The sequence below is a fragment of the Nicotiana tabacum genome, chromosome 19 (assembly GCF_000715075.1).
Source record: "Nicotiana tabacum cultivar K326 chromosome 19, ASM71507v2, whole genome shotgun sequence".
In the NCBI taxonomy this organism is placed as follows: domain Eukaryota; kingdom Viridiplantae; phylum Streptophyta; class Magnoliopsida; order Solanales; family Solanaceae; genus Nicotiana; species Nicotiana tabacum.
Window position 1 is genome coordinate 54022912 of NC_134098.1, and position 10359 is coordinate 54033270.

Sequence of the window (10359 nt, forward strand, 5' to 3'; positions counted from 1 at the left end):
TCACTACGAGATTTGAAAAAATATTAGTCTTTTTTTATTTAGTGTTTCTTAATTAATATCTAACGATTATCTATAATTATCTAGAAGGTTTAAATTTTAAGATTATTTACATATAATTCAAATAACTCAGATATTTAACATGGCTAATGTCAAATATCAAAATGGAGTCATACTGGGGAAAAGAAATTCACTAGCTAAATAATATTTTAAATTTTTAGATAGTCGACTAATATGAATTTTGAATTAAGGATAATATTTTTCACTTACATTATTATAAAAATAATTATTATTGATAAATAAATTTGTAGAAACTGAAATTTTAAAATAAAAATATTTTTTGAAAGATATCAACACACTAAATAAGAGTTCAAGTAATAGTGAAAGAGTCAAGTCGTATCCAAAGAGTCCTTTATAGTCTCAACCTTTGATTATTTTGCCATAAATATGAGTTAATATTTTGCTTCCTGACTATTTTTAGGATCCAATGACACCGACGAGAATGATACCAAAAAAATAGAATTATAACTAGGAGATTTGAGAAATAGTCAATCTTTTTCATGTAGTGTTTCTTAATTAATATCCAATGATTATATATATTTATCGGGAAGGTTGAAATTTTAAGATTATGTACATATAATCCAAATAACTCAAATATTTAACATGATTAATGTCCGCGTATTCGCGTGGGTGCTAATACTAGTTTAGAATCAACCAATATAATGTTAGATTAGTCGTTTTAAAGAATATATCAGTTATTATTACTTGAACCTCATGTATATGTACACACATATGCATAATACTCTTATTCTAACTCCGAAGATGTAACAACCGACACAATATTGCAGTTCGTCCTATTAGCTTTTTAATCTTTAAGTCTATGGGTGACAATTTAAGTATAAACCCATTCAAACCCCCAATCCGTCCAAGGTTTGGTCGCTTATTAACCCGCTCATTGTTGAATTCAGAACATTTTGACCCAACTCGTCTCAGCATATCTAAAGTTGGGCTGATTTTAGTCCAAATTGATTCATGAATAATTTTGCTAAAATATCTTTAAAATAATAATTTTTTTGTTTGATATGTTATATATGACCATAACATAAGAAAAGAAGTCTTATTTGATAATTAAATAATTTATAAGAAAGCAATGCATATTAATTAATGCTTGGAAAAAGTTAGACAGGTTGAGTTATGACCCAAATTTTAATCAATTTTAACCCAGTCAATATCAGCCTAAGTAACTTAACCCGCTCATTTATTGATTCAGCCCATTTTGACTCGTCCAAGCTCCGGCCAATCGGCCCACTTGACACCCATGTATTTAACAACCAACATTAATCTAAAAATAATACAAATTGTAAAATGGACCCGTATGTCATGTTTAATTGCAAACCACCAAAAGGGAAAAGGCAAAAAAAGAAAAAGAAAACAAATTAGACCACGATTAATTAACGCAGAACATAAAAACATAAGTAAAAAAACAAGGAAAAAGGAAAAAAGAAGTGTAGAATATCAAGGATAGAGAAGTCAGCTATCTAGGTGGAAGCATTATGTCTTGTTTTAAGCAAACAAGCAGGAATCTGAATTTCTGTTTGTTCCAACGGTCAGTCATTTTTTGGGACCAAAGGTTTTCTTCGTAATTTTCAGCCCGCCCCTTCATTCCTTTCTCGCCTATCCTTCTCCAATTGGTTGAATAATTAAATCATGATGGTGGTACTGATGATGGTGATTTTCATCTTTTAATCTCCTCAATTTCTCTGTTAATCCATAGGTATGATCTTTTAATTTCCTTGTTAAAAATTACGTCAATTCATTTTATCATTTTCTGGTAGGTATGATCTTTTAATTTCCTTGTTAAAAATTACGTCAATTCATTTTATCATTTTCTGGGGTTTTATTTTATGTTTCGTTTGTTCTTCCATTTTATCGCATGCAAATGTGTGTGTTGTGGGTCAATTGTAATTTTTCATATTTGCGTGCATTATTGATTGTTTCCTATGGTTTAATTCCAGGGTCTATTGTCTAATACTGGATTTGCTGATATAGAATTGAGAAAGGGTGAATTTTTTTATATATGTGGTGAGTGATTGACATAAAATGGCCCCAAATAGGCTTAATGGATATAGAAGATTCATATAACTGACCCCAATTAGTTTTGGATTGAGGAGGAATTATTGTTGTTGTTTTGTTTAGTGATTGATAAGTGCTCATTGGTTTGGTTCACTGGAAATGTAATGTGATTTGGGAAGTTGATTCTTTTTTGTGGCAATGGCTGCAAGAGGGATTTCACCTGGTAAACAGAGAAATCCGCGGGGATTTATGATAGTCTTGTCTTCTGCGGCTTGTGAATGGTTCTTGATGTTTATGTTATTTCTGGATGCGGCATTGTCATACTTGATCACCAAATTTGCCTGTTACTATGAGTTGCAGACGCCGTGTATGTTGTGCTCACGGTTTGATCACGTATTTGGAAACAAGAAAACTGGATGTTATAGGAGACTTTTGTGCAGAAACCATAAAGAGGAGATATCATTTCAAGTGTTTTGTCATGTTCATGGTAATCTTGCTGATGTTCGTGCTATGTGTGAAGAATGCCTTGTATCGTTTGCTACTGAAAACATACTTGTTAAAGAGTCGGATAATTTGATGATGGCTAAACTGGGGAATAAGAGTTTTATACCTAGTTCTCCTGGCCCGTGGAGCTGTTCTTGTTGTCAGAAGACGTGGAGAGCTCGATCTAGTGCTCAAAGATTGCTCCAACTAACTTCAGTTGGTTTTGGAGCTTCTAAGGCCAATGTCAAACCTCCTCTGCCACGAGCACCAGGTCGTAGCCGCTTCAGCCGCCGTGATAGCTTTAAGAAAATCAGGGATAAAATTTCTGGGCCAGACTCACCTAGGGCAAGGACTGCTGGTGTTGACCCTTTATCACATGTAGGATATACAGAGCTGAAGATTACTTCAGATTCTGAGTCTGAAATCCAGATTTCTGATGATGATGACGGATGTTCTGCTACTCGCTGTAAAAATGATTCTAGATCAGAAGATAATGTTCGAAGTGGCAAAGGAATAACACAGAAAATAGGAACTGAGGCTGCGACTCCAGAGAATCAGGCTCGACAATCATCTGAATCCAGGCCTTCTCTTCTGGATCAGCCAATGCAGTTGGCCGCCAGCTCGGGCAAAAATGTGTGTTTTCAGGCATGTGATGATTTCGTAGGGCATGGCTTAGCAGAACTTGATTGGGAAAATCTTTCTCCTAAGGCCAGTCCTTCGGTAGTGCCAGAGCTCATTTCATTAGATAATATCACCCAGTCGCCCAACATTTTAGAAAATCATCACACATCAGGAGTGATTTCACAGCCGAACATTTTTCTTCCTCGTATCTCAGATCTCTTTGTACTGTCGGAGCTCATATCAGCAACTAATTTACCTTCTTCGTCCAGTATTAACACCCAAGAGACAAGTAAGCTGATCTTTGCCTTTGATTGTTGTGCGTCTGTATCTGTCTTGTACACTTGCTTGTTCTGTTTTTCCAAGAAAAGCAGTTGAGTTCCTATTTTTCATTTGTTTGTCTTTATAAAATGATTTTGTAGATTTGACTGAAGCAACTGATGAAGGAAACAACTTAACTGTGAAGAATAATGCGAAAGCTCCAGTTGATTTAGATGACAGTGCTCCATCTATACCAAACCAAATTCAAGCCGATATATCTTCTCTGAGCTACAGAGAGAGAAAAGTATCAGATAGGCTTGGAGAACCAAGTGCAATAAGTGATGCTGGAAAAGCTGGAGAAGGTATGAAGTCACTCCCCCAACTTTCTACTTCTGAGATGGATGAAATTCAAACTGCAAGTCATAGGAATTATGATCATGGCGATGACCACCAAAGAAGTGATGCCTCTAGCTCCGACGGGGTACGTCTGCATCAAAAATCAACCTTCGTGGAGAGAGATGATTCTGGTAATGAACCGGCAGGTGGATTCAGCATCAATGAAATTGAGGGCGAAAGTATTGTTGATAGGTTGAAACGACAAGTTGAACATGATCAGAGATGCATAAATGCTCTGTACAAGGAACTGGAGGAAGAAAGAAGTGCTTCAGCCATTGCTGCAAATCAGGCAATGGCTATGATCACAAGGTTGCAAGAGGAGAAGGCATCACTTCATATGGAGGCTTTGCAATATTTAAGAATGATGGAAGAACAAGCTGAGTATGATATGGAGGCACTAGAAAGAGCTAACGATCTCCTTGCTGAAAGGGAGAAAGAGTTGCAAGATCTGGAAGCAGAATTAGAATTATTTAGGAATAATTATACAGATGAATTAGCGGCAGAGGATCCAGGCAAGGAGGATAAAAACCAGAAAGGGGAAAAAGTAATGACTGAGAATAATAGTCTAGATCATATTGAGAACAAGCTCAGTGGCAGTTCAGATTCGAAAACTATTAAAATATCCAAAAACTGTGATAAATCTAGAGAGTTTAACGATTCAATATGTAACTTCGAGGATGAAAAGTTCCGCATTTCACAACATCTGAAGAACTTGGAGAAAAAGCTTTTTCAAGTTTCTGGCAGACAGGTCTCAGATAATGTTCCTTATAATGGATATTCAGAAAGGATAGAGAAAGATGTTGATGATCATGTCAAGAAAAAAACTGCTGATATGAGAAGTACTAATTCCCAACAGGAGGAGAGTTCTTCATCCACGCACAATGATTTTCCAAAATCAAATGGAGGCTCCACTGACAAGCCTGCCGATATAGGCAATGGTATTGTTAGTGAAGATAAGAATAATTTGGACATTAAGCATAAAAAAGTTTCCTCTCTTGGAGGTGAAATTGATGTAGCTGCTATGGGGAATGAAATTTCAGAGCTTAATGGGAGGTTACAAGCACTTGAGAATGACTGTAATTTCCTCATGCATGCTTTTAACTCGCTCCAGAATGGACATGAGGGGATACAGTTTATTCAGGAAATAGCTCATCGGCTGCAAGAAATACGGAAAATTGAGATTAAGACGAGATGACTTTTTTGAAGTTTCAAGTAATACAAGGTAAGCCTTTATTTAAATGACTAGCATTCTAGTGACCCTGATCTCTTGTGTGCAAAGATTGTTTTCTACATTTATCATTGAATATTATGTTGGGGGATGAGGATTGACAGAGAATACTAACTTTGATGAGTTGTTATAAACGAGACTCCTAGTAATTCAGGTTTTGCTAAGATAGATGCTTCAACTATAAATGGCCTTGGACTTTGCCTAAGCCACATCCTATGCACTTGAAGAATTATTGCTATATTTTTGTCCCTATGACCTATGGATATGTACCTTATCACCTATCAAAATTTTACCTTTCTGGGTCTGTATAATATTACCATGCCTTGCTTTTTACAGGATTCCTTTTATTCAACTTTAATTAATTTATTTACTTCCTTTATGGAAGATTCTGCTGCTGAGCTTTTCGTGCCAGAAGAGAGAAGCTGCAGAGAGGTGCATCATTATTTACAGCTCATAGTAGGAAAGGAGAAGCCAAACTGCAGATAACCAACCGGAAAAAAGGAAGCAGACAAATATACAGCGTGCCACTTCTCCTCTGTTCTTTGCAAAGAAATAGTTTTCATGATCGCGAACTGGTCTGAGGTTCTGGTTTTCAGGTCTCTTCTCCTCTTAAATTGGTTTTGATTAAAAAAGTTACAGATTGTCTTTTCTTTTTTGTTTCCTTTTCCTCTTTTTGGTCCTTTTTCACAATTTTGTTAGTCGTAAATGTGACTGAATGGTGGGGTTTTGGTGTAAGTTTTGTATATTTTGCTCAAGGTTGGGCTTTGTTACCAGGTTTTACAAGTGTAAATGCAGATAGGCTCTTCAGGGACTTCCTAATTTGCTTCTTGTGTTGACAACCTCTCTGTTGTTTTTCTTTTCTTTTTCTGTTCTTGTTTCTTCACTTCCTTTCAGTTTCTTTTATCTTCTGTATGTGCAAGATGAAATGCAGAGTCTCCCTCCCATTCTTATTTCTATATATCATTTGTTAGGCAGAGAATAACTGCCTCTTTTACCCTAGATATTTTGCGTTTAATCTTAATGATTCTTCATAATACAACAAGGTTATGACTTGGGAGGAATATAATCTGAACCTCAAGAGAAATTTTGTTGTTATTGCATCCTTCTACCTATAAAACTGTTGGTAGTACTAAGCCATATTGATACATTCTGGCTACTCACTGGCAGAGCCGGCTCTAACCTTGTCACAAGTAAGGCTTGTGCCTTAGGCCCCCAAATTTGAGGGGCTTATTTTTAGAAATAATAGGTTTATAGGTATTTTAATTTTTTTTAGCACTTTTAGAATAAGAGTAGAGTTTTTCATATAAAAGAATTTTTTTTTAGATATGTAAATAGAGTAACTATTTGACTTGCATTTGAGATGAATATAGAATCTGAGTGTGTAATTCATAGAAATAAAAAATTTGATGAGAATGTTGATAATAAAATCATAATTTCTCTTGAAGAATCTTTTACCATAGAATTTTAAATAAAATATATCGTATAACTTTCTTTTAAAAATTTAGCCCTCATATTAAACTTTGGTTTTAGGTCGTCCCGCATATACTTGAGCCGCCCTTGCTCACTGGTGAGAAACTTTACTATTCACGTTTAATCCTTTTAATCATGAAGGGTGGGGGGTTTGGGGTGGTGATAATATGGTACTCCTTTGCTAAAATTTCAATTTTTCTCCTTTTATATTCATTCAGTTTCAATCTGATCGTCACTTATGTATATCAAAGATCAACTAGACCGGCTCCCATGCTCAATTGCTTCCGTCAAAGCTTGTTGATTGGCCAAAAGTCAAAAACATAAAGTGAAAAATATTTGGTGTTTTTATTCCTCAAAACATTGAATTCTTCTTAACAAATCCCAAGCCCTAACCAAGAGTGGGTGGTTGCTCTAGTGGTAAGTATCCTTCACTTTCAATCAAGAGATTGTGAGTTCGAGTTACCCCAAGAGCAAGGTGAGGAGTTCTTGGAGGGAAGGGAGCCGAGGGTCTATCGGAAATAGCCTTTCTACCTCAAGGTAGGGGTAAGGTATGCGTATATACTACCTTTCCCAGACCCCACTAGTGGGATATGCGTACACACTACCTTCCCCAGACCCCACTAGTGATATATGCGTACACACTACCTTCTCATATGCGTACACACTACATTCCCCAGACTTCACTAGTGGGATTATACTGGATTGTCTAATCTTGATTTATTAAATGACTTTTTTCTTCTAGATTTTCTTTTTGGACTGAGTATTAGTTAATCATTATGGACTTTATGGATAACTATTGAGTGTTTACTTTGTACTCCCTGTCTCAAATTATCTGTCGTGTTTCTCTTTTACACGTCTTTCAAAAAATATTAAATAAGAAAGATTTTTTTGATTATTTTACCCTTATTTATGTCTTAAGATATAATCTATCTTCATTTAATACTTAATCATAATTAAGGTATTTGTAGTCTTCAAAAATAATTAATATTAAAGGTAGAATAAAAAAAAAAAATTATTTATTTTTGAATTTTTAAAATGACAAATAATTTGAGACAACTATTTTTAGGAACTACGAGAGATAATTTGAGACGGAAGGAGTAGATCTTAAACATATGAAGTAAATGATGATGTCTGTTCTCTGCCTCAAAGACGTTTTACTTGAGAAAGAAATTATGGATATTTGTGACTATGGTGTGTGAACCCGTTTCAACTATATTGTGGCTTTGGTTGGAATCCATGCACGAAGTACAACTCAAAGCTCTTAAGAAATAAGAGTATTTAAAATTATAGATATTGTGACTATAGTTTGAAAACCTTGCTGGCTAATTATAATCTGGTCACGCTTTTTCGGGGGCCAAAAGTACATGAGAAACTGGTGCTTTTCCAGGGTCAAAAGTACATGTTTCTCAAGAAATATTTTTTTCTCAACTTTTTGTTAGAAGAAGAAGTTATTTTTGAGAAGCGCAAAAACGTAGACAACAATAACAATAAATTTAATGCAATCCCACGCATAGGATTTGTGTATGCCGACCTTACCCGTACCTTATGAACAAAAAGAGATTGTTTCCGATAGACCCTCGACTCAAAAACAGTGAAAAAGACACAATAAACCAACATTAACAATTGAATGAAATAAGATAAAAGAAACAAATAGCACATCATGTATAGCAGAGAAGCACAAAAAATAGCTTCTGCTTAAAGTAACTTCTTAGCAAAATATTGTATATACCAAAATAATCTTACTTAGCTTAAACTATTAAATAATTAATGACTTTTAGAGTGGACTTTCATATTTATTGAATAATATTTTGATATATTTGAATCATCTTGAAAGAATAAAGTGCTTTTCTATTTTATTTTTATATTTTTCTTAAATAAGATTAAAAAAAACTTAATTATTATCTTTAATAATATATATTTATGATTATGTATCTGCTTATATAATATTAATTATTAAATAAATCTCTCCATATCTTTATTAGTAATTTAATACTATTTAAAAGCATTCTTTGAAAAGTTTGACCAAACACAAATTGTTGCTCAAAAGTGCTTTTCAAATTGATTAGCCAAAGACAAATTGTTGCTTAAAAGTATTTTCCAAATTGATTAGCCAAACACAAACTGTTTTTCTCCAAAAGTACTTTCGAAAAATACTTTTAAAAAAATCACTTCTAAAAATAAACTAATTTTTTATTTGTCAACCTTTTCCATATTGGAAAACAAAAATATTAAGAAAAGATGGATACTATAATTGATTCGCTGAATTTTATACTAAAAACCGAGTCCAGAACCCATTTGTGGTTCTTTTGGACAAGTGTGACGAAAATATGTGTTTAAAAAAAAGAGTGACATTTTTATATATAGCGCTCTTTTAAAGAGCGCTATACTTTATATATATATATATATATGCAACAGTGATAAGACAACTATGCATAGCGCGGTATATAACCGCACTATACTTGTTTTGTGGGCCCACCAATAAGTCTCATGCGTTTAACTGACGTAACAATAATTCAAATGGGTATAGCGCTCTTTTACCTATAACAATTCCGCCCACCGAGCTAGGCATTGCCTTATTTAAAGGCGTTAGGATTTTACAAAAATCCATTCAAAAATATTCCTAACTCTCGTTCAAATTTTTCTTCTTGTTAAATTCTCAAGCATTTTTTCATAATGTCTGAAGAGCGAAAAGTAAGGGTTTCATTATATTGGGAGGGGGGAGGTGAGGTTGTGGTGGCGAATAACTCTGTGAGCTATAGTTTATCTCCACAGTGTCATGTTAAGTTGCCACTTACAATGGAGTACGATAGATTGGTATCGTTGTTATGTAATAAAATGAGTGTGAGAAAATGTTCGGTGAACCTTAAAGTAACCGGAAGATATCCGTATTCCGTTACTCCGCAAGGGGTTGCTTATGCTGAGTTTAACATCGATGATGATGAAACTTTGAGGGATTTTTTGAGGACTTCGGATGAATACTGGGAATTTCTTGTGATAAAAATGTTGGAAATATACGTCAAGATCGAAGACGTTCGCAATAATGAGGTGGTTATTCTGGAGTAGTTTTTGCCAGACAGGTTCCGGATGAAAGAGTTTGCCCTGATTTAAACTTATCACCACCGGCGAATGAGGAGAGAGGAAATAATTTCTCTCCTGCTTTATATAATCTACAAGACGAGTGGTAAACTTCAATTTTTCTTAGTGTTATGATGTATATTTTTGTTGTATTGAATTTGTATTAACACTCATATATTCCACAGGGGGTACCGGCCAGATATGACTTTTACAAGTTATGAACCCACGCCCAGTTGGAATATGCGTAGTTCTGGTATGTTGGATCATGGTGGTCCATCCGAGAGTCATCACCAATAGGATAATGTCCATCAAGGAATGTCAACACGTTACGACTTATAAGTGAAGTGATATAACTATATGAAAAGTATTTATTAATTTCAGTAGCTTATTATTTTGTTGTTTGTGCAATAAAAACGAGCAAGTTGAACCACCTGTCCTCACTCAATTGCCCGAAGATGACATATTAAATCGGGATCTGGCAGATACACAGAGTGAGGAAGAGAACAGTGATTATGACAACAATGCTGATGATTCCGGAGATGACACACCCTTCCCTCGTGAGGATGGTGACGAGGGGGAAAAGAATGAAGGACCTGATTTGACGAGGGAGTATGCTCCACCCCCCGTTAGACCAAGAGTGTACGAGTCCCAAGTGCCGTTTCATTCAAGGAAGATTCCCTACCTTGATAACTTGCCAAGTATGCCGGATGTGGATGCTCTCACAAGGGATTTTGATAAAATTCGGACAGCAATGTGGG

At 35.0% G+C, this 10359-nt stretch overlaps 1 protein-coding gene across 2 annotated transcripts; it reads left to right on the forward strand.

The window, feature by feature from the left end:
• Positions 1-1473: 1473 nt before the first annotated feature.
• Positions 1474-5921, forward strand: LOC107762084 (putative myosin-binding protein 4). 2 transcript variants are annotated; one of them, XM_016580404.2, is made up of 4 exons: positions 1474-1771; positions 2013-3463; positions 3594-5050; positions 5442-5921. In XM_016580404.2, the coding sequence occupies exons 2-3, from the start codon at positions 2269-2271 to the stop codon at positions 5021-5023; spliced, it is 2625 nt and encodes an 874-aa protein (XP_016435890.2). In that variant the 5' UTR covers positions 1474-1771; positions 2013-2268; the 3' UTR covers positions 5024-5050; positions 5442-5921. The 2 variants fall into 2 exon arrangements, with proteins under 2 accessions (XP_016435890.2, XP_016435891.2); XM_016580405.2 differs by having other exon boundaries at positions 2431-3463.
• The last annotated feature ends 4438 nt before the right edge of the window (positions 5922-10359 follow it).

What these genes read in the sequence shown, in the direction of transcription:
- LOC107762084 (XM_016580404.2), top strand. Translation starts at nt 2,269, where the DNA reads ATGGCTGCAAGAGGGATTTCACCTGGTAAACAGAGAAATCCGCGGGGA. An exon ending in TATTAACACCCAAGAGACAA is followed by an intron (nt 3,464 to 3,593) that starts GTAAGCTGATCT and finishes ATGATTTTGTAG; the next exon opens with ATTTGACTGAAGCAACTGAT.